Source organism: Sander lucioperca, chromosome 7, assembly GCF_008315115.2.
Source record: "Sander lucioperca isolate FBNREF2018 chromosome 7, SLUC_FBN_1.2, whole genome shotgun sequence".
In the NCBI taxonomy this organism is placed as follows: domain Eukaryota; kingdom Metazoa; phylum Chordata; class Actinopteri; order Perciformes; family Percidae; genus Sander; species Sander lucioperca.
Window position 1 is genome coordinate 1,344,399 of NC_050179.1, and position 23,854 is coordinate 1,368,252.

At 42.7% G+C, this 23,854-nt stretch overlaps 1 protein-coding gene and 1 long non-coding RNA gene across 6 annotated transcripts in view; one reads left to right on the forward strand and one right to left on the reverse strand.

Moving 5' to 3' along the window:
* The first annotated feature begins 1,892 nt into the window (after positions 1-1,892).
* LOC118495439 lies at positions 1,893-13,969 on the forward strand. The gene is made up of 3 exons (XR_004897854.1): positions 1,893-2,215; positions 3,298-3,301; positions 13,957-13,969. It is a non-coding gene; the product is annotated as an uncharacterized LOC118495439 (long non-coding RNA).
* The window catches only part of si:ch211-1e14.1 (UPF0606 protein KIAA1549), a 51,110-nt gene continuing 29,855 nt past the window's right edge, over positions 2,600-23,854 (reverse strand). The window contains exons 10-24 of one of the 5 annotated variants that reach the window (XM_036003163.1): positions 22,302-22,479; positions 21,268-21,452; positions 19,971-20,126; positions 19,350-19,649; positions 17,826-18,052; positions 16,536-16,666; positions 15,615-15,629; positions 14,977-15,182; positions 14,371-14,600; positions 14,084-14,228; positions 13,661-13,984; positions 12,116-12,162; positions 7,216-7,355; positions 6,515-6,669; positions 2,600-4,195 (exon numbers count right to left, since the gene is read on the reverse strand). In XM_036003163.1, coding sequence (XP_035859056.1) covers positions 3,998-4,195; positions 6,515-6,669; positions 7,216-7,355; positions 12,116-12,162; positions 13,661-13,984; positions 14,084-14,228; positions 14,371-14,600; positions 14,977-15,182; positions 15,615-15,629; positions 16,536-16,666; positions 17,826-18,052; positions 19,350-19,649; positions 19,971-20,126; positions 21,268-21,452; positions 22,302-22,479 — 2,637 coding nt within the window. In that variant the 3' untranslated portion in view covers positions 2,600-3,997. Of the gene's footprint in view, positions 4,238-6,514; positions 6,670-7,215; positions 7,356-12,115; positions 12,163-13,660; positions 13,985-14,083; positions 14,229-14,370; positions 14,601-14,976; positions 15,183-15,614; positions 15,630-16,535; positions 16,667-17,825; positions 18,053-19,349; positions 19,650-19,970; positions 20,127-21,267; positions 21,453-22,301; positions 22,480-23,854 lie in introns of all 5 variants that reach the window. The other 4 variants (XM_031282911.2, XM_036003162.1, XM_036003164.1 and 1 more) reach the window with 4 other exon arrangements.

A 23,854-nucleotide genomic window follows, 5' to 3' on the forward strand; every position in this document is an offset into this window, starting at 1 on the left:
AAAACTATATTGAATTGTATCTAAAGATGCAGTGCTATCCTGTGTGCTGGAGTCTCACAGAGTCATGAATAAATAGCTTAGGACTGGAAGGAGATCAGACCCAAGGAGACAAGTGATCACCTGAATAGTCAACCATTCTTGCTGTCCAAACGGACACCAGATTAAGTTCTCCGATTCAAGCGCTACATAAACACAATCAGGATGTGTAAACATCAGTGCAGTGACTATTCGAGTGCACGCGCTGTCTAATAACTGCTGGGTTGTGTGCAGTCCACCCCCTGCAGTGTGAGTTCAGGAGCTTTGCTGACCGTTTAGCTGCTTCACTTTAGTGGCTTTGGATCCTGCGATGGGATTAGAGGGGAGAAACGTCTGATGGGATGAGATAGAACTCAATATATGAACAGGAAGTACTCCTTCACCACAAGGGGAAGTATAAACCCACAGCAGGACTCCTAGCTAATCACACTGACACCAAATTGTCATTAGTTTGGGGGAAATGCCGCCTCGTTCCCAGTAACTGTGCACATTTTTACTACCGTACACATGCTGTTTTCCATTTTTTATTGTATGTTATTGAAAAAAAAAAGTATTTCTATTTTCTGACTATTGCTTATGCTAAAATTTGAAGACCAAAGCATAACCAATGTATAACAGAAGCAACATGGAGTTATTCATCCTCCACAAACACCGCTTCGACGGTGATTAGGCATTATCGTACACCTTCCCCTTCATTATTTTGTGACATGTTTACAATTCCCACATTCATATTGAAGAGCAGGTGAAACAACCTTTTTTCAGAGACTCCTAGAAACATCCTCAGGAGTTGGTTACATCATCCACACAGCCAAGGGAGTAGTCTTTGTTGTGTCTAGAGTGGATTTAGGTTTTCTTGTAATGTACTGACACCCTCTGGTTGTTTGTGGTAAGTACAACACCTGCAAAGAGTTCTTTGACGTTGAATGACATGAGACATGATGACGTGTTTCTCATGTTTTAGCTTTACAACTCAAAACTAAAATTCACCTCACCTTTAAGATGGAGTTTAATTATACTGATTTTACTGCCGCCACTGTCGGGTCTACTAATGTAATGGTAATAGCGTGTGAGAACTCAAAAGACAATTTAAAAAAAAAAGCTTTCACAGACCGTGTCGATGCATCATATCGCACCACGACTTGCGGTTATGAACTTAAAATCCGAGGACACATTGAGTGACAGTTTCTTTTGTATTTCAAGAATTTCAAGAATTCAAGAATTCAAGAAAACAGCATGCACAAAAAGAAACAAAAGAAATACAATAATTAAACATGCAACAATCAATCACACATAAAGTTGGGCCAGCCAACAGATCATTTTCACAAAATAAAAGACATAGAAATAGATGGAAAAAATAACACCAACAACAAACAACAAAAAATTATAAAGGAAGGAACTGAAGATGAACACAGGTGTTTGGGCTGTTGTTCCAGTACAGAACCAGCAGGTGGAGGCATACAGTGTGAGATTGGTAACAAAACATGAACACAAGAGGTGATATGGAAAACCAGACACTAACCCATCAACCCTGCATATCAAAAGGAGACTCCATACAATGACAATGTTTGATAACCGTTACCTGGATGAAATTTCATCCTGGTGCTCCCAGAAGCACCAACAGATCAACAGCCATGATGTATTTTTTTTTACGTCTTTTATAGAACTATCCTGCCCTACAAAGGCAAAAGACCTAAACTCGCCAGAGTGTGGAACTGAGAAAAATGACTTTAAAGTTTTTTAGTTGTCCAGCCAAATGAAATATAGGTAGGACACTGGAAATTAGATGCAATGTGTCTACATAAAAAATCTTAAGCTCAAACTTAACTTTTGACCTCTATTTTTTTTAAATTACTGTACTCTGCCTTTTTATTGTCTGCAATACAAAGGCAGTAACTTCCAAATGATCAATATTTGGTTGCTGATCACCATTTACAAAATCATCAAAGTAACACGTCTATAAAATGTAGTGATCATGGCCTGTATGTCTGATGCCTTGGTTTCTCCTGGGCTTTTAGACGTTACTGTTAAGACAACCCATTAGTTTCTTGAAAAAAACAACGGAACTGACTCAAGATACTTATCCACATGATAAAGGATGTCTTGAATGTCCCAAAAATATCATTAACTTATTTTCGACCAAAAACGAAGTTACTGCCTTTTGCCTTTGCAGGGCAGTATTGTTGTAATGTGACAGAATGAGTGACAGTAAAACAAGACACAAAGAGAACGTCTGTCATCCAGTAGAGTACTTAATCTGTTCAGGTGAGTCCAAAAGGCACATCACATTGCAAATGAAAAGGAATGGGAAGTATGCTCTGGTAACATCCGCAGAATGTTTCAACTCACTGCCAAAAGGTTAATAAAATCCACCACATACTACTGGAACACACTCCGAAACATATTCTCAAGCCCTGCTTTTAAAATCCATAATTTTCTCTTTTATTTCATTTAAATAAAATATCACTTCAGGCCCCAAAACATCACAACATGGAGGGTCATGTAAAAAAAAAAAAAAAGGTAGACTAAGAGACATTTAAGGTGAACAAAAGTACATGAGGCAAGGTAAATCCAAAGGAATTTAAAAAGCACATAAACATGACTTGAAGTAAACCATGAATGACAACAAATACAGTACACTTTTTTTTCCTCCCTTCTGTGCTAACAAAAAGGCAAAGCAACCGTTGAATACTGCATGAAACGGAGATGGTGGTTCACTACGTAGTAAATACAGGTTCGTGTTAAAACAGAGTAATGATCTCGATGACTTTCCCTCGTTAACAGTTCTTCCACGTGACCTACCAAACTGTCTCATCACTGATTTGTCCGCAAGGAAGCTCTTTTTGAATGACCTGAGCTGTACCAAGTAGCCTGCGTACAGTGCATCAAACTACAACCAAAGATAATACACCCTAATTGTCAAGTACATACTGAAAGTCTTCAGTCATTATACAGTATGTAACACATTTGTGCCTGTAGCTCTAACACCTGCCTCTGAGGTCATGTTTGAAGATGAATGTGAATTCAAGGCCATTCTTTCATGTTTGTCTAGCCATCTGTTAGCTACTCAACATAAATACAGTAAAAACACGGGACATAAATGCAAATTGTCCACAAACAAATATCAACTCAGACTAATTGTTCTACTGCAGTACTTGTGGAAAGACTAGGTGATGTTAATGAGTGTTATTAGCCTCTATGGACGCCCCTTTGTGTCTACTGTCTGAACTGACTCGCTGGCTGTGAACTTTGATCTTACTGTAGGCTGGTACAGTATACTGGGTCAGGTGAACAACATCACAGTGTCAAGGCATAGCATGGCTCATCATGGCAGAAAGCATGAAGTAGCACCTGACGGTGATGAAGAGGTTTAGGGCCTGCATCGCAAAACAAGAAAATACCTGCATGGTAGTTTAAATAATGTTAAGAAAAACATAAGACATTTCTTCAAATGACATGTGTCTTAGGGGGTATTCCTGTTCAGTGAAGGCAGCGTGAGAATGAAACTGTGATACAGAATACGGAGGCGGAAGAAATGCGGAGAAATCTCAAATAACTCCCGGATGTGGATCCGCAGTGGACTTGGCATGATCATTCCATGATCCACAATCAAAGTGCAGGACAGACACATCATGTCACGTCATCTCATCTTAAAAGGTCCAGCATATACAGTTATTATTGTTCTTCATTTCATAACACTGTCTCTGATTTGACAAACTGCAGCTGATCTGGTTCTGTACTCTGAATAGTCTAGGAGCTGTTAACAACCATCCTGTCATTCAGTAGTTCAGCCTCTTCAGGTAAAAAATCTCTTATTAGCCACCTCTTCACTTCAGTTTAGCAGGACTATCTCTCTGCTGTACACCCTCGGGGACTTCCATGGGAAGTAATGTCAGATTAGGCGAAGCAGGCAGGCAGGGTCAGTGGCGTGACTGGTTAGAGCAACAGATGGGAGGCCGGGGCTTCAACTGTGGTAGCTGGGCACAGCTGCCTGTTTCTGGGAGAGACGCAGCAGCTCCTCCCTGATGGCCTTGATCAGGGAGGCAGATGAGTGGGTAGGAGGAGATGTATCCAGGGGAGTTGGGGCTGACAGATAGCCCACCCCTGGGGTGTCTAGGTGGACAGGGGGTGCCGAAGGCTCCCTGATACCACCTCTGGGCGTCTGGAAGATAGAGAAGGACGAGTAGTCAGGACAGTCCAGGAACTGAAGGCAGAAAAGAAGGGCAAAGAAAAGGAGAAAGGGGGAGAAGAGGAGGAAAAATAATTGAGAAGATGGAGGAAAAATATCAAGTGACAGAACTACAGCGTGTGAGAGAACTAGAATAGCAGCATAGCACTATAAGACAACCAAACATATACTGTGTGTATATATATATATATATATATATATATATATATATATAGAACAGAGAGAACTTAAAAGATAAGGATTGAATCATGAAAAATTCACGAAAAAAGATCAAAACCTAAAATGTCTGCCTTATAATACTTTCTGTCGATCTCAGCCCCAAGTCCATCTGTCGTTCCTACTGAAGATGTTTAGCTTTAAAATCGGGCCACATATACGTAGTTTCATTTTTATAAAAAGTTTTTGTAATTTCCAGTGATGGGAATAACGGCGTTATAAATAACGGCGTTATAAATAACGGCATTACTTTTTTCAGTAACGAGTAATCTAATTGATTACTCTTCCCATCTTAATAACGCCGTTACCGTTACTGCCAAAAAATGCGGCGCGTTACTATATTTGAAGCTGTTTTTTTTATCAGACCAACTAGATCTCTGAGCCGAGAGGCAAAGACTTGTTTTACTGTTCTTCCTTGGTTAGTGGGCAGTGCACGAGACAAGCGCATAAGTGCTGACAATTGGCTGAGGTTGAGTAAAATTTCACGGTAAGCCAATCAGAGGTAGTGTTGGGCGGGTGTTTCGAAAGCACGCATAGTCGGACACACAACGAACAACACAAGGGAGTCAGTCAACGAGAGACGGGTATGGCGAGCCCAAATAATCCAAAAGTAGCCTTCTCTAAATGAAGTATAGCCATTACTTTTCCCTCCAAGAAATTAAAGGATTGCACATTAATCGTGAAATGCACATTATGCCCTGGGCAAAAGTGCCTATCCACGTCGGTGTCAAGTAATTCAAACTTACTCAAACTTTAAATAACTATCTGTAACATGTGTTTTCTCAAATGTGTGCAAATGTTCTCATACAGTATGTCCCACTGGCTGCAGGCCCTGATGAACTACTATTTTTGTAATGAACTGGCAAAATGCCTCCAGAAAGAACCGATCCGTTTGCACTACAAAGAGTGTATATATTTGTTATTTATTTTTTGGTATAGTGCTTAACAAGCATAATTTAATTTAAATTTAAATTTAATTTTGCCCAGTTGTGGCCTGTTGAGGTGTTGTTAATTTGTATCGATCCACTATATAAACATAATATCTACATACATGGCATTTGATTGGAGACTAGTCTCACTTTGTCCCACAGCGACATTAAAATAGTTTAGATTTGAGTACACTGTTTCTGTTAATAATGTATTGTATTAAGTGTCCATTTCATTATAATAACCAGATTTATCATAAATAATTGAACATGCACATGTATTTTAAGTTCCGTTAAAGAGAGGTAGGTGGAGGTGGGGTCACATTTGAGCATTTAAAAATGTACTTGAAAGTAACGCAATAGTTACTTTCTGAAGTAACTAGTTACTTTTATAATTTGTAACTGAGTGACTAATTTAGTTACTTTTTGGAAGAAGTAACTAGTAACTGTAACTAATTACTTTTTAAAAGTAACTTGTGTGTAGTGATTGGCACTGTAGTTTTTAGCAAAAAAACATTACACGACCGATTAAATAGTGCATTTTTTTGGGGACTATTTCCAGTCATGGATTGATGCAACATTTGGTGATCTAGTGAGAATTTACAGCAGCAGGGCGGTGTATGTGAGACTCGAAATAAACTACAGTGCCCATGTTCATGGTAATTAAAGAAAATGTGCGGCTCTCTGATGTGTTTTTAATAGTTTCTGGACAAACATGGATAATTGTGGCTGTATTATTTGTGTCCCCTTCAAAAATTGCTCTTCAGAAATGTTATGTTTATTGTCCACCCCTACTGTTAGATCAGATTTACGCCCATGATCTCAACATGTTGTCCTTTGTTTGGTTTGCTGAACCATACAACACACATCACACCATACATTCACCCATCGACACACTGCAAACACGACTGATGTCCTCTACGCTTACACACCCCACCATTAAGCTTATGTTTAGTTAGGTTGTGTTAACATGTCTAATTAGTTAAATAAACTACTTTTTGACTGATCTATCTGTGTGTGACCTCCCTTTTGTTGCCGGCCTTGAGCCAGGCGGTAACAATACATTTTGCAATTTTATTTTATTTCTGGTTTAAATGGATGGAGGACAAGACCTTGGTCTTGAACAGAATTCACTCTGGGATTCACTCACTGCATCTTTTTCGGGATCTGCCCTGGAGAAATTGTCACCATGATAGTGGTTCCAGCCAATGCCTCCGTTCTGCCCTGGAGCAGCCCTGATGCCTGCTGGGTAACCATTCATCCGGCTGGACAATCCCACCTGTGTAAGATGATGAAGCTGGGCACCTAAACAAACACAAACACAAACACACACACACACACACACACACACCATTAAAGCTACAGTACCTGACACTGAATCCTCAGCAGCCCCTTTAACAAACTTTGATGCAATAAGTCTGAAAAGCACTCTGTCTGTGCTGTGCTGCATTCAATATGGTAAATGCCAGAATCCATTTCTATTAGTGTAAGTCACAAGATGGCAACAGCATCACGCCTGCTCCTAATAATTTAAGAGAGAGACAATGTTCTTGCAGTTTGACAGGTTTATAGGGTGGAGGTATTAGGAGATAGATATTAAGGAGCATCTAAAAAAAAACTCTGTATAAAGACAATAAATAAGTGCATCAACCTTCAAGTGTTCATTCTTAAAATGCTGTCTTTCCATATGAAAATATTTCGTACTTAAATGAAGATGTAAGAAGCGGAAATGAGAGTAAGACATATATGCACACCATGGGCTTTGTTTACATCTGAATCCAACAGTATTAGGAGGCATGGCAAGGAGTTTAGGGCAGTTTGTGTCTGCATGTGTGCAATTTCCAATTGTACCTGTAGTTCCCCCTACTGGCCTCGGTCTGGCAGAGGAGGGCAGCTCATCTGCGTAGAGGCCCCTGCTGGAGTACAGGCTGTCTGGCTCACATTGCCCCGCTGTTTCTCCTGGTGGCAGGAAGCTCGAGCCGAGGCCCTGCCTGAAACACAAAGAATGGATTTTTTTTTTTTTTTTTTTACTTAGTTTTGATATAATGAAACATGTGTTGTGACAAATCTATTGGAATTCTTTTCAGCTGCAGTTTCGACACTGTCATATCAACAGTCCCTTTGAAATACGAAATGTCCGTGTCCAACTTGGCATTTCTTGCAAAAAGCAGTGACAACGTGGACATCTGCAGGTGCTGACCCTTAGGAGATCTCATTGTAAAGAACAGTCGCTTACCGGACACTTAAAAACTCACCGAACTGATATTGTACCATGGTGTATACAATTTACATGTGTGAGAGGACAGGTTTTATTGCATATTTATCAGGTGTTTGTCTTCTACTGTATGTGGTACAAGATATAACTTCAAATTGGTCTCATGCAGTTCATATAGTCTTAACTGTTTCACAACTTCCCTGTATGCCAAGATGGCGCCGCAGAATGGCGACACGGTGTGTTGGAGCGCTCTGTTTTGTTTTGTTTTGTGTTTTAACTTTGTTTCTTGCGATGGTACCCGTATCTCATTCACAAGTGAAGAGCTCGTGAACTTCAGGGCAACAACACCATCAGACTTATTTCCCACTTTTCTTCTCCCTTCACTGGAAATTTTGGACATTCTGGTCAAAGGTGCGCTCACCTTTGCTCACGCAGCGAAACGCCGGAGGAGAGGGAAACGGGCCGGTGCGCTGGTGCGTCTCCGCCAGCGAGGATCACGCACACCGTTACCTGGAATATTCCTCTCTAACGTGCGCTCTCTGCCCAACAAAGTGGAGGAATTACAACTGCTGTTGGGGGGAAACAGGGACTTTTCTTCATCTGCTGTTTTGTGCTTCACGGAGACGTGGCTCTGTGGAATAATACCGGACTCTGCGCTGCAGCTGGCAGGCTTCCAGCTTTTCAGAGCGGACAGAGACACGGACCTCTCCGGCAAAACTAAAGGTGGAGGAATCTGTTTCTACATCAACAGCGGTTGATGCAACGACGTGACAGTGATCCAGCAGCATTGTTCTCCTGACCTGGAGTATTTCATCATAAACTGTAAGCCTTTTTATTCACCCCGTGAGTTCCATTCATTCATTCTGGTCGGTGTTTACATCTCACCGCAGGCCAACGTGCAGGACGCGCAGCGCATGCTTGCCGACCAGATACTGTGTGTGGAGCGGACCAACCCGGACTCCCTAGTTATTGTCCTTGGTGACTTTAATAAAGGGAACCTCACTCATGAACTCCCTAAATATAGACAACATATTAAATGCCCGACCAGAGAGGAGAACATTCTGGATCACTGTTACACCACAGTCAGGGATGCCTATCACGCCGTCCCCCGTGCTGCACTGGGACACTCTGACCACGTCATGGTCCACCTGATCCCCGCCTTCAGGACTGCTACCAACAGTCTGGATGAGTACACAGAGGCTGTGACGTCATACATCAGCTTCTGTGAGGACTGCTGTGTTCCATCAAGCACCAGGGTGAGTTTCAACAATGACAAACCCTGGTTCACAGCCAAACTCAGAAGGTTAAGGCTGGCTAAGGAAGACTCGTTCAGGAGTGGGGACAAAGACAGATTTAAAGAGTCAAAGTACAAATTTAGCAAGGCAGTGAAGGAGGCTAAACATCGGTACTCTGAGAAGCTCCAACGCCAGTTCTTAGCTAATGACTCTGCGACTGTCTGGAAAGGACTTAGGCAGATCACCAACTTCAAGCCTAAAACCCCCCACTCCTTCAATGACCGACACCTAGCCAACAACCTGAACGAGTTCTACTGTCGATTTGAAAGACAAAAGGACAGTCCTGACACCATCCCCCACGACACCTCCCTACAGCTACAGCCACTGTGCATCACCTCCACCTCGCCCACCTCAGCAGGGTCCTGGGCCCCCACACCAATGCCCTCCTTAAAGGTCCCCTCCACCTCCACCCCCCCTCCCACCTCAGTGACGACTCTTTCCATTCACGAGAGGGACGTCAACAGACTCTTTAGGAGACAGAATCCCAGGAAAGCTGTTGGACCGGATGCTGTCTCCCCATCCAGCTTGAAGCACTGCGCTGACCAGCTGTCTCCAGTGTTCACAGACATTTTTAACACCTCACTGGAGACATGTCACGTGCCAGCCTGCTTCAAGACCTCAACCATAATCCCTGTCCCCAAGAAGCCAAGGACCACAGGACTTAATGACTTCAGACCCGTCGCCCTGACCTCTGTGGTTATGAAGTCCTTTGAGCGCCTTGTGCTTTCACACCTCAAAGCCATCACCGACCCCCTCCTGGACCCCCTGCAGTTTGCCTACAGAGCCAATAGGTCTGTAGATGATGCAGTCAACCTGGCCCTCCACTACATCCTCCGGCACCTGGACTCCGCAGGAACCTACGCCAGGATCCTGTTTGTGGACTTCAGCTCTGCCTTCAATACCATCATCCCGGCTCTGCTTCAGGAGAAACTCTCCCAGCTTGGTGTGCCTGACTCCACCTGCAGGTGGATCACTGACTTCCTGTCTGACAGGAAGCAGCATGTGAAGCTGGGGAAACACGTCTCCGACTCACAGACCATCAGCACCGGATCCCCCCAGGGCTGCGTTCTTTCTCCTCTGCTCTTCTCCCTGTACACCAACAGCTGCACCTCCGGTCACCAGTCCGTCAAGCTTCTGAAGTTTGCGGACGACACCCTCATCGGACTCATCTCTGATGGAGACGAGTCCGCCTACAGGTGGGAGGCTGACCACCTGGTGACCTGGTGCAGGCAAAACAACCTAGAGCTCAACGCTCTCAAGACAGTGGAGATGGTTGTGAACTTCAGAAAGAACCCAGCCCCACCTGCCCCCATCACCCTCTGTGGCTCCACAATCGACACTGTGGAGTCTTTCCGCTTCCTGGGAACTACCATCTCCCAGGGAGCTGAACATCAGCTCCCTCGTCAAGAAAGCACAACAGAGGATGTACTTCCTGCGGCAGCTGAAGAAATTCAACCTGCCAAAGACAATGATGGTGCACTTCTACACAGCCATCATTGAGTCCATCCTCACATCCTCCATCACCATCTGGTACGCTGCTGCCACTGCCAAGGACAAGGGCAGGCTGCAGCGTGTCATTCGGTCAGCTGAGAAGGTGATTGGCTGCAATCTGTCGCCGCTCCAGGACCTATACGCCACCAGGACTCTGAAGCGTGCTGGAAAGATTGTGGCTGACCCCTCCCACCCCGGACACAAGCTCTTTGAGCCACTCCCCTCTGGCAGGAGGCTGAGGTCCATCAGGACCAAAACCTCACGCCACATAAACAGTTTTTTCCCCTCCGCCACTAGCCTTCTAAACAAGGCTCGGAATCCATCCTGACTCTCTCCACACCCCACCTCTGGCTCCTCATGCCACTGTACCTACTCTGCTGTAGCGTCCCTTTTCACTACTGTTTAACTTATTTTACTATTTATTTAAATAATAATTTATTTTATCGTTATTAATACGTACTGTGTGTATATGTTTATACTTACATTGTTTATATCTTTTTATCCTTCTTATATTTGTATGTGTGACATGCTCCAACAACACCATGACAAATTCCTCGTATGTGCAACGTACTTGGCAATAAAGCCCTTTCTGATTCTGATTCTGATTCTGATTTACAACCACGAGTGATTGACAGCTGCTGATGATACTTTGGCTCCACTGTGCTCCCATTTCCGGTGGTGATAAGTAGGGCTGAACGATTTTTGAAAATAATCTAATTGCGATTTTTTTCCCAAATATTGCGATTGCGATTTGATTTTTTTTTTTAAGCTTTGTCTTCTGTATTATTCAACAAAGACAAACAATAAATCATTTTATAGTATGAACAACACACAATTACACACTAGACAGTTAAAAAAGTAAAAATATAGTATATACACACACACACAACAGTGTAATTTTTTACAGTGCACAGAGAGGAGCTGCCTCCAGCCCCTCCCCCTCGTGAAGTTGCGTGCTGCCGTGTGCACTTGTTCAGAGAGGCTATCGTTACGTTAGCTAGTTGCTGGTGTTCTTGCCGTGGGATTAACTGTACTAATAAAACCGTTGAAACACCGCGGCCACGCTGCTGTGAAAGCTCCCCGAACGTCATTTATCAGAGTCTGGTTGTTACCCCTCTCAGTGGCAGCTCCTCCACTCCATATCTTTATAACGGAGCTAACCGCTAACCGGAGCTAACAGCTAATCAGAGCTAGTTGCCAACCGAGCCTTCAGTTCTGCGTTCCTGTATCCATTAACTGCACGTACGGACTCGAACCAGAATAAAACCCTTCATTTTATTAAAATGGCTGTAAAAGTTTTAAACTACAACTCAGAGTTGTTTGAATGACAGAAATCAGCTCAAGGTACGGCGTAGCGTTAGCGTGCTAGTTGATGCTTTCTCTGCAGAGTGCAGACTGATTTGCTCTCGCGATTAGGAAATCGCGTTTTAACATATCGCGATATTATCGCAAATGCAATTAATCGTTCAGCCCTAGTGATAAGTTGTTTGACCACATGGGGCCTTGATCTTTTTGGAGCCAGTTCAGAGACCACTGCTTGGACTTGATCCATTAATCCAATAAAATAACTCCTCCTTTTTCACTATTTATGAGGCCCAACTCACTGGGTGCACCTAAAGATAAAGTGTCAGAAATCAGGCTGTACTGATCAATAAGAAATCACTTTGGTGCAGGAAGAAGTGAACGTCAAATAAGCATATTATTTATTAATATACACGTGAATACTCCATTGTCATAGACTACTACTAACCTTGGTATCAGGCCTTGGGCAGGAGGGGGGGACAGCTCAGTGAACCTCTGGGAAAGACAGGAAAGACGCGCAGTGCTTAGGAAAAAAAAACTGAGTATACATACAATAGTGAAGACAAAGACTGTAAAATGGCAGATAACTGCATAACTGTTTGCATTTGTGGTGCTCACATTTTTTTATATGTTACAGCTGGCATATTGTATCCAGATACAGCTGATACAAATACTGCAATTAATATGGTGCTTGTAATTGCTAATAATGGTTTTGAATACACCTGTGCTTTTCCTACTATGACATGTGAAAAAGGTCTATTGCTATGTACGGTATATTTAGGCAGTGGGGCAGTGTTGTTTTTCCCAAGCATGGTTTTGTTGGATATCCTTCTTTTTTACAGCTGACCTTTTACGTCATATTAAAGCACTGAACCTGCAAATGCAGAACCAGCAAACGTTGCATTTTATGGCTCCGCTGCTCACTGTTAAGTCTCTCTCTATATTTGTCACCTGGGGTGGAACACCGGTGTTATGATATACACAGTAGTGATTAATATATGTTGACAGCTGTAAAATTCATGCAAGTGTGAAATGTGTGAACGCTTTTGTCAATAAAGGATTATGTTTTGTACCACAAAACATCATAACTTAATCATAAAATACTATACTTCTACGTTTTTTCAACAGTCACAATACTGATGCCTCACTGCTAACCTAAACTGAGTGAGTTAATGAGCAAACGCTTTAACGACCTTCTGCAAAGCTAATATAATGCTCTGCCATTTCTAAACAACTCATGACTTTATTCCTCGCATATAATGCTCAGTTAATTTTAGCTCGGCGCTACCCTACCCCAGCATGCATTTAAAAAAAGGGGATATGCACAGTATTATGGACTCCAAGTTTATGTGTTCACAAACTGTGACACTGCATAAACTGACCTTTGTATGGTGCTGCTTTGCACAGACCTCTCTTCAATAATTACCCTAAATTGAGTACACAGCAAGTACAAAAAGAAATTATTCCAGCAGCCTTCAGGGCAGTTACACGACTGTACCGTCTTTAAGACAAGCCTACAGTGACAGGAGCTAATGCAGATCAAGCGTATGCAGGGTATATTCCTGTAGAGTCTTAGGAGTTGTAGATAGCTGAAAGGGGTTGTGAGGTCGCAGCTTCGTGGGGGCGACAGATGGAGGAATGCTTAACTGATTAGTTTGCTAAGAGGACACGATTAAACTTGAAGCTATAGGCTTCATGCTGCGAATGAGCGGAAAAAACCTTTAGAAAGGGAGGAGATAGAGAATACAGAGGATTTGTACATGTGTCTTTTGCTGTTCTGCTATTACAATTTGAAATGAGTATGTGACAGAATTCAGTTTACAGGAAATTAAACTAGCAAAAGTTTAGATGCCATGGACAACCATTTGTTACTAACATAATTTTGTTCAGTGCAACACGAAAGTAGTAGTTATTTTCATGTTGACTGAATGGTTATTAATGCTCTGTAAAAAAAAGTATCCTGTTTATATAAGCGGCAGGAATGGCTACTTACGCCAGGGAAAGGGCCAAGAGATTGGTAGGAAGGACCCCAAGATCTGGGGCCACGGCCTGGAGGGCTGGAGATAGGGGGGTTGGTGTTGACCCCAGGGAGAGTGATCCCTGCTGTGCTGCCTTGAGAGGTGGGCGACACCAGGGCAAAGGCATCGTCCAGCAGGGAGTGCATCTGCTGCCGCGCCTCCTCAATGGAGGGCTGTGGAGGCATGTAGGGGGGTGGGGGAGGGGCATGGCCTGGAGGAGAGGAAGCGGGACCCAGGAAGACGTCGTCGGTGGGGGAGGGGCTCCTGTGAGGGGATCCTGGGCCTTGGTCAGGGTCCGACTGGAATACACACAACACATTCATGGGCAGTTAGAGACGCAGAGGTTACACAGTATATGGAAGAGTGTACAAATGTCATGATTCTCCCGGACTACTCACTACGTAGGCCACATTGTTGACTCCAGGACACTTTCTGTAAACAGCATCACTGTCTTCAGTGATGAGGTGGTCTTTGTCTGCTTCCATCATGCCTCCGTTCAGCTGGTCCTTCATCCTCTGTTTGGGAGAGCGCCTACCTCGCCCACTGAGAAACAAATAAAGAAAAGTGAATTGATCTGCTTTTTAGTTTTTTTTTATTCGCTTAAAGCCAGCCCGGATGTAAAATGTGGTCAGCCCTACAAACCCATATAACCACTAGAAAACCAAACAAGAGCAATGACCCAAACCTTTTCTTGGAGTCCATGAAGATGGAGGACATCTCGGCATCTGGGTCCAGGATCTTATCGATCTGTATCTGTGCTTTCTGATAGATGCGATCCTGGTCCTTCGCATCTCCGAGGCCACTCGTCATGTCATCCATGGAGGGGAAGTCGTAGTGGCCCTTCCTCTTGGCACGGAGACGTATCTTGTTACGATGATGCTCAATCTCTGACTTGTGCCTCAACGCTACCTGGATCTGAGGAGGAACTGACCTTATTAGACAGCATCCTTAAAACATGCACGTATTAGACGGTGATAATGTAATCATTTGCTCTGTGATTATATTTACCATTGGGTATCAACTACAAGAATAGGTATTGGGGTTTCAGCATTTGTTTCTTGCCTTCTAGGTTTTACACTGCAGGTTATATGCGCCTTACAATTCACAACAGCATCAGACAGAACCAAATTGATGTGTTTTTCATGAGAAATGAATTATTTGCGGGACTTCACAGAAACCTCCGAGATTTTGTGTTGCCTGTTGACTGAACTGAACGACACGCAGCACAAAAAAAATGTTTTGAATGAATTTATTTGCTAATAAAAAAAAAAGGAAAGTCAGAAGAGCAAACCTCTTTGTTGATTTGGTTGGTGTCAGACACTTTGCCGTTGATGGGTGGGCTGTGCAGTGGTGGGACAGGCATAGGCTGCATGGCGATAAGTTGGATTTTGTTGGGGAGTCTCCTGCTTGCATCTGCGGCACGAGAAATCCGATCAACATGTTCAAAGATGGAGGCTGAGGACAGCTGCTCGTTTGTACCATTCATAGGAGGAGGACCTGAGGAAGGAAGCAAGAAAGTACAGGTCATAAGTCAGCACGGCATATTCATTGCAAGTCTAAATGCTAATGGACTTAAACTAGAGGATGGAGCACAGACGACTACTGCGTAGGATCGCTATGAAACATTTACCTTTTTTTATTTAACTGACATGACTATATTTGAAATATGACTTATAACAAAAGTGCGGGGTAAATGTTTCCGGTGGTAACGTGAAATGAACACTGATTTCTATATTTAAAAGCTAAATTTCATTTCTTTTTGTTGCCTTTGTTTGTGAAGTGGGTTGTCTCTGCACTGTGAATGACAGTGATGGATGGTGAGAGCAAGCCGAGCACAAAACTACCACAGAAACAAACACACAGACACAGCTGCTGGAGGTCAAGCCTGGGGTCCACAGAGACACAGACGGAAAGAGGACAAACTCTTACCAATTCTATTCTTGCCTGCAAACCGCAATGAAAAGGGGAAAAAAAGTTTTATTGAGGTGAAGGACATCATATAAAAGCACCTAGGATAGAAGTGGTGACTGTATTTTGACAATGAGAATTCAAACAAAACCTAGTGAATTAAGGTGTGGCCACCACGAGTGCTGTTTAAACTTTTTAGAAATGAAAATAAAAAATAAAGGGGAGAAACAAATAGAGAGGGAAAGGAAGTGAGTCATCACCGCAGCCGATAAAAGCTTCTCATTAATCAGAGAGAAGAAAGGAAGGAGCTGCTTCTGATGAGCAGAAAACACACTGATCAAAACGAGGGCTGGATGACACGTTACATAATGCTGAGTGTGTCTTATATACAAGCTACTTATAAACACTGTGGCGGAGCATATACAGTCCCAGGCGGAGATTTATCAATAACAAAACAGAGAACATTCCTCTGTGGGTGAGTCAGGCTTTAGTCTGTGTGCCTGACTGCCTCTGGCTCCAGCACGTAGTCGCTGACTGGCATTGCAAGCTTGAATCTATCAACAAGCTGTCAGATAGAGTAACTTCAGCTATTTTTTTCCCCTCCTATTCCCTTCTCCCTCCTCTCTCTGGACTTCTTTCGACCACAGAGTAAAGTTCCTACCAGGTGTTTCTTTTAACTTCACGGTTCCCCTCTGTAATCTTTTTGTCACTGCAGGGGTTGACGTTGCACTTTTCCTCTGTCTTTCTCTGCTTTGTCTTTTTTCACCCCTTCGCAGCCTCCCCCTGCCCTCGATTTGGCCCTCTTCACAATCAAATCACGCCAGCTTGAGTTGCTAGTGTCTTTATGTCTGCCCAATCCCTTCGGTTTCCTTCTTCCCCTCCCCCTCCTCGTGTTTGCTCTCTGTGTTTGGAGGAGTGATGTGTGTTGCCAAGGCTACTTGCCATTTAAAACATTGATGGGGACCTTACGGGTCTGCTTGCTGTCGCTGGGCGTGGCGTGGGCTCTCAGGTTCTCCTCGGTTGGCTCACTGGAACGGTCACTTACCACAGAGTCACCGTCAGACGGCGAGATCCTACATGAAAAACATGCACACACACACACACACACACACACACACACACACACACACACACACACACACACACACACACACACACACACACACACACACACACACACACACACACACACACACTTATATGAATAATAGAAGTCCAAGAACACTAAAGTGCCATGCATAATCGAAAATAGTGCTTTTCCAGAAAGATAAAAGCTGAGAAGACTTCTAAGAAATGCTTATATGATTTAAAGGGTGTAGTGCCACATGCTAGAAAGTGTTTCCACTGACAGAATGATTAGGTCCCTGATGAATTTCTCCTGGCTGGCTATCAAGTGAGGAGAAACACCCAATATCAATCCCCCACCCAAAACAGACTGGTGTAATGTATGTGACTATATTAGTGACAGAAGTTAATAAAAGCATTAAGGGATAACTGCTGTGCTACTGTGTTGGTGTCATATAGTATCTGTTAACCGGAGCAGTTAGTGTTCTGGGAGATGTTGGTAATGGGGCACATATTCATCTAAGTTATCATTACAATGACCAACTGAATACTCCTAGTACATATAGTGTATGCGTATGTGTGTATTAATTTAAACTGTTGTAAACTAGGGCTTAATAAAATCTGCAAACAAAAAGGTTTATATATAAGCATATAGTAGTAGTAGTATATAGTAGTAGTATATATATACTAGATAATATACTGTAAGTGATATAGACAGTCTGCATGAGCAAATGAAGACCCCTCAATGTTGAGTGAATCAATAATTGATCAGAGGATCTGTCAAGAGCTTTTTGTCTGGTTGACTGAACTGGGTAGAAAATCAGAGTAATGGGGTAAAAAACAAGCTATGTTAAATGTGTAAATAAGTATCTTAATAGCTGTTTAGGGTAGAGGACTAAAACCAAAACACATGTCTGTGACTAAGTGTTTTGACCAGGTGGTGGATAAAAAAAGAGGAAAATAATGAGTAATCTGGTGACCATAACCGAGCAAAACACACAAGAACAGACTGGTAATGCAATTTTTTTGTTGTCGTTATGTAACCTATGACAGCATAACCTATACAAACCTAACCCAATATAATTTAATGTTCTCATTTCTTCATATTTATCTTGACTCATTATTAACTGCTCGCTCCTCTGGCCGTGTACTGCCAGCAGCACTGACCTTTCTCGCCTTCGACCGCTACGGGACGCCTTGGTGGAGGTTTTGGATTTGGGTGTGGGGATCTCCCCGTTCTCAGATGGACTGAAGCCATCTTTAAGGGAGAGGGGGAGGGGCCCAGGGCCAGGCCCTGGCGGGACAGGCTCCTGGATCACCATGACATCATCCTTACTCTGCTGGCCAAGGTGCAGCTTGGCAAAATCAAAGCCTTTCACACTCGGAGCCTGCAACTGAGGACAGGGGCCGAAGAGAAAGAGAGAGGGGAAGAACACACGGTTTTAGAAAACAGGGAATGGAAATAAAGATGGAAAGCCATAGAGCAGAGGTTTCAGGGGCCAGATAGGGTGTGTGAAATTAACAATACTACTTGATCACAGGGACATATTTAGTAATGTAGTGTTCATCATCTTTGAGTGGACTCACATTTCAATATAACACTGTGAGATTAACCTGAAAATCCAAAAATTAGATTTTTTTTGATTGAAGTGTGTGATTTTACAGCACGTGTCAAATCATGATATACTGCCTAAATTGTCTTAAACTGTCACAGAGCCCTACTTCAGTGGCAAATGTGCAGTGAACACAAGAACACATACAGACAGATTTTGAGTGCATAATTAGACTGAATGACTGATGAACGGATGTCCAGGAGGAAGACTCAGACAGACAGACATTAATGAATATAGAGAAAGAATACGAGAAAGAAGGACAGGGAGAGATGTGGGGAAACATTGAGCTGCTTGCTTTCCTTTGACGTGGTGGGGGATGGAGGCTGAGGATGGAAGCAGTGAGACTGAGTGTAAAGCCCTCAGGACTCGGAAGAGTAAACGGAGGATGTCAGATCTCAGTATGTGTGCTTGCAGTTTGTGAAACTCGGGCCCTATGACACTGAGGATTGTATACAGGAGAAGAAAAGAGCGACATGACACTGATTCTGCTAATTCTCTGAATTATAAGTACACACACTGATATATTGATGCAAAATGTCTGGCTTAGAAGAAGCTTGTTGGTGTAAAACTGCTAAATCTAGTGTGATGCTTGCCAGTATGAAACTGCTGAGAGAAAGAGAGAGAGAGAGAGAGAGAGAGAGAGAGAGAGAGAGAGAGAGAGAGATTGTGCTCTCCACAGCATATAAACAAGGCCAGTCTTTGAAAGCATTCAAAAAGCTGCAGCTGATATAATAAAAACAGTTTCATAATAATTAACACTGAGGAAAAATTAATGACAGAAAAAACGTACTACTACTACTCAGCCTGGTCTAATGGTAAATTGGGGAATCACTCTCAACAAACAATAGAGTAGATGCAGAATGACGTCTATTAATCTACTACTTCACAACACAGTGATCATGTATATTCGTCAGGATTAGACTACGTATATACACACCAATACTAAATCCACAGTGAAATCCACCACCATCTGTAATACTGGATTTTCTGTGTCTGGACATCATAACCGGGTATAACAGGATCCTAATGTCTATTAACGCAAACAATCACTAGTATCTATGGCTATTGTCCAAAATACCTGCTCCTTGGTTCTCCTCCCTTTAGTTAACACTTTCAATTTGTCTTCTTTCTTCATCTCTCCTGTTTTCATTATCATTCTTTTGCTCTCTAGTCTTAATTGCTCGTCTGGTTTAACTCCTTCCTTTTTCAGTTTCTTCGTTTCCTCATCTTTATCTTCTTTCTCCTCCTCTTCTTCCTCTTCTTCTTCTTCCTCTTCTTCCTCCTCCTCCTCCTCCTCCTCTTCTTCTTCTTCTTCTTCTTCCTCCTCCTCCTCCTCACTGATCATAGTCTGTTTGCTCTTAGGGAGAGCTACTGGTATCTAAGCAGAATCAATGGTGGAGAGCATAAATATTTCTAGTGATGATGCTATTGTCTCTGTATCTGACATATCCCAAAACTCAAAAACTATGACTATTGGACTACTCTGTTGTTCTTCATATACCTGTGAGAGACTTGAACAGCTACGGTTCGGACATTGAACACACACACACACACACACACACACACACACACACACACACACACACACACACACACACACACACACACACACACACACACACACACACACACACACACACACACACACACACAAGGTCTCTTCTACATCTTCTAGAAACCACCAGACACTGCTATGTACCTTCCCTCTTTTAACCTCCTTCTCCTCCTCCTCCTCCTCCTCCTCCTCCTCTTCTTCATACTCCTCTTCTTCCTCCTCACTAAACTCTATACCCTTTTTGATTGGAGGGAGTGTGTGGTGAAGAGAGGTCCTTGATTGTCTGAATGAGGTAGTAGACTGAGAGAAGGGGAGTGGTGTTAAGTGACAGATTATTGTGTTAAGCAGAGAGGGCAGGCTAAGTGAAAGTTAGATTCATTGCATTGACCCAATATGGAGGGTTTAGTTCACAGCTCAGCGCAACCTAAAAAAAATGCAAGGGGAGGGAAATGAAAGCCTGACACAGACAGAACGATCAACCACTAAGAAAAAAAACCAAAATCTATTTTAGGATTGGATTGGAGTGGTGTTTCTCAGAGTCAGTGGGACTTGACTGTGCAGTGGCACCCTTTCTTGGTATTTGATTATCTAGTAAAATTGTACCTGTTTCTCTCAAAGTGAACTTATGTGTTTTTAGCAAAGACCATACAGTCTGTCACTTCATGATTGCATAAAAACATTTTGGTTATCAGGATGTTCCGTATGAGGGACCTCAAAGAGCAGAGGAAATATCTCCTGTGTCAGTTAACTTCAGGGCAAAATGGACATGTACTTTTAAGTATGATCTGCACAGCCAATTGTCATATCTATTTCAAGTGTAGGCAGATAGGAAGGAGAAGTTTTTCAATTGTCACAAACTGAAAAAAAAAATGGGACAAAGGCGAACTTTAGGACAGGGTGGTTGGTGCTTTAAACGAAAGAGTATGTAAGAAAGAATCAGAAACGTTTTAAATAAAAATAAAAAGCCCATTACATGCACTAGCAGCATCATGACTTCTAATCCAGCTCGTGTCCTCTGATAAATCTCTCTACTTATGAAAGTTTTATTAATCCTATCTAAAAGGAGAAATGATGAGGTCCACATTCAGCGCAGTCCTGCAGCACATTCATGGCAATGACAGATACACCTAATTAATTAGCAGTTCATTTGGATTTAAAAGGGGCCTCGTCTTTCTGACTTTCCGCATCAGCTGCCACGAACCCTAACCCTAACTCTAACCCTAACCAGTAATATTCGGAAAACTGGTTCGTTCATTAAAACAATACAAACTAATGTAACACCTTAAATACATACAGTACATCCGTTTATGTGCAACCATGCATGCGATTATCACTGGCCATCAACTACAACAATGACTCTGGTGCCAATTACTGTCAAATGATATATTTCAACTATAGATCTGAAAAGACTTTGAAACACTGACACACTACGCAACACTACCTTCTGTCTCTGCTGGATGGAGGTCATGGCATCTGGCTGGAACTCCAGCTTGTCTGTCCGACACAGTTTCCAGTACAGGATGGAAATGATGATGATGACCACAAGGAGGGGAATCACAACCCCAATGACAATCCACGTGTTGGTGTTCTCAGCGTCAGAGGGTGAGGACGCCACCTTCTCTACAGCTACAGACAAAGAGATGGAGAGAGTGAAGTTCGGCCCTTAGACCATACTGAGTCATTTCAGTGTTGTGCGTGGTTCAATATTTTAAACATTTTCCCTTTGTTGCCTTTAAGCCTGTACACAAACACCTTTAGAGAATGCTAAGCTAAACATGCAATATCGTTGGCGTGCTGGCTCTTGTCTCACTGCTGTCATCTTCAATGCAGACCTTTATTAGTTTTAATTAACATTCACTTCATCCCCTGGGAAAGTACCGTAAGAGAACACAGTCGACACAGAGACAGAACTCCCTTGAGGGGCTCTCATTAGGCCTTCATCCCTTGTTTACATTCTTAATGAGGAAGACAGGCTTTTGGTACACTGTGTACAAGCCGAGGTAATTAGCTCAAATGTTACTATAAACATACAAAAAAAAACAGCAGATAGCTTGTATTTTTTATGTTTTAATAGCAGCTCATGAACAGTTGGTTCCTTTCTCTTTCTTTTTATATCCCTCTGTTTCAACACCTAATAAGCTCCACTCAGTTAAGTGCAACTAGACCTCGAAGAATTACTTTGGACTGTGCAATTCACATAACAAAGAGCAAAACAATCCCTGCACTAGTTTATTTCCAGTCATAAACCAACATTTGTCTATATTTACACAAACATTCAACATAATTTTTTTCACTCTATACCAGCTCCCAGGAAATTGGCACTGACACAGTGTCTTGCTCTAGGACACTTTGGTAATATGGATGCTTACAGACATGGGAGCTTTAATGTTTTTTGTCCATGTCAAGGCCCATCTTGTTAATCACGACATCACTCTGCTGCCCTTCACCGGTATCTACTATGCACCAGGTACTCACGCTGCGCCAAAATGCCCTGAACACGATATCCCAAGACGATAGCAGCCCTTTGAACGTCCAGGCTGTTGAGTATGTTGGCTGTTTGAACTGCAGGCATCCTCTGACCACTGGGACCCTCCACAAAGTACACTATCTCCAAGGGATGGTCCGCACCCACCAGCCGGCTCGTACTTACAACCTGGGAGGAAAAGAAGTGTGTCATTCGTCTAACAGTTGTTTTTAACTGAGTCACAATGCGGTCTGCTTGGAGTGCTGCTTGGGTGTACCCTGGAAATCCTGAGTTCTCGCGAGAGCACAATTTGAATTTGCTCAGTGAGTCACTCTGGCATCGAGTAATGATGCTCATTAACTATGCCCTTGTAGCCAGGTTGCACCAATCACATCGGTGTATTTGATATAGGCGGGCCAGAGGTGAGCTAAACAGATGACGACAGTTTAATCTACCAGTTAGCTCTGCTGGTAGCTAAGCGTATGGGGCTCTGGATATGTCGCCCTGTGTATTGTTGTGATTGGTCGTAGTGTTACCCAATTGAGCGCGGTGAGATTTTCAAATGCATGCTTGGTGCCGCCCCTTGAGTTGGGGCATTTTCATTACTCAATGCCAGACCCTTAATCTTTGGGATTTGGGTCTGGATTTCCAGGCTAGCTTGGGTGTGTAGAGAGTGTCCCTTTGGTGCGCTTCAGTTTGGGGATCCTACAATTATAAAAAGGTTAAAGGGGAACTGAGGCACTTGAGAGGGTAAAGTTTTAAAAGCCTTTAATATCTTCTTGGCTAAATCATTAAAACATGCCTATGTGTTTAAGGCCTTCATCAGGGCAAGTAGAAAATTGTTATTTTTTAACTGGTCACATGGTTGTGTTTAACTGGTCAGATGAAGTGAGAGTCAGGGAAATGTACAAATGCCTATAAATGCATGAACATTTTTAAAATAGCAGGTTTTTAAACAAATATCCAATACCTCCTGAGTTGTTTTAGGGTTCATACGCATTTTAACCAATACTTTTCCATGACTTTTTGGCAAATTTCCATGACTATGTATTCCTGAAAATGTCAGTCGACATTATACAATAAGAATAAAAATCTGTGTTAAAGTTTCAGAGGTTTAACAATAAAATGAATGACAATTTATGTGGTTCATAGTGGGATTTATAATATCGTGCCCCGAATAGAACGTTGAGGTTAGGACGACGTGAAATAAATTTATTAATCACATATTATTATGCTGTGTTAAAAAAACTTTTCCAGGTTTTTTCAAAACGTATGAACCCTGTTGTTTGTATTGGAGCTATTTCTTAAAGTGATAAATATGTTTCCCATAAAAGTTCAGGAGACTTGAATCTGGCAAATGGTGAGGTCCTGGGAGATTTTGAGTTTATTCAGCCATGTATTGGGGGGGCATTAGTATGCTGGATTCATGTGGAAAATGTCCATATTCCACAGGACACATTGTCTTGTATGTGGAAAGGATGCCAGGGCCCTATAAACCTTGGCTGTCATACAATTACACAGAGCAATAATCGGGGCTACTGACTACTACAAGATGGCTGTCGGT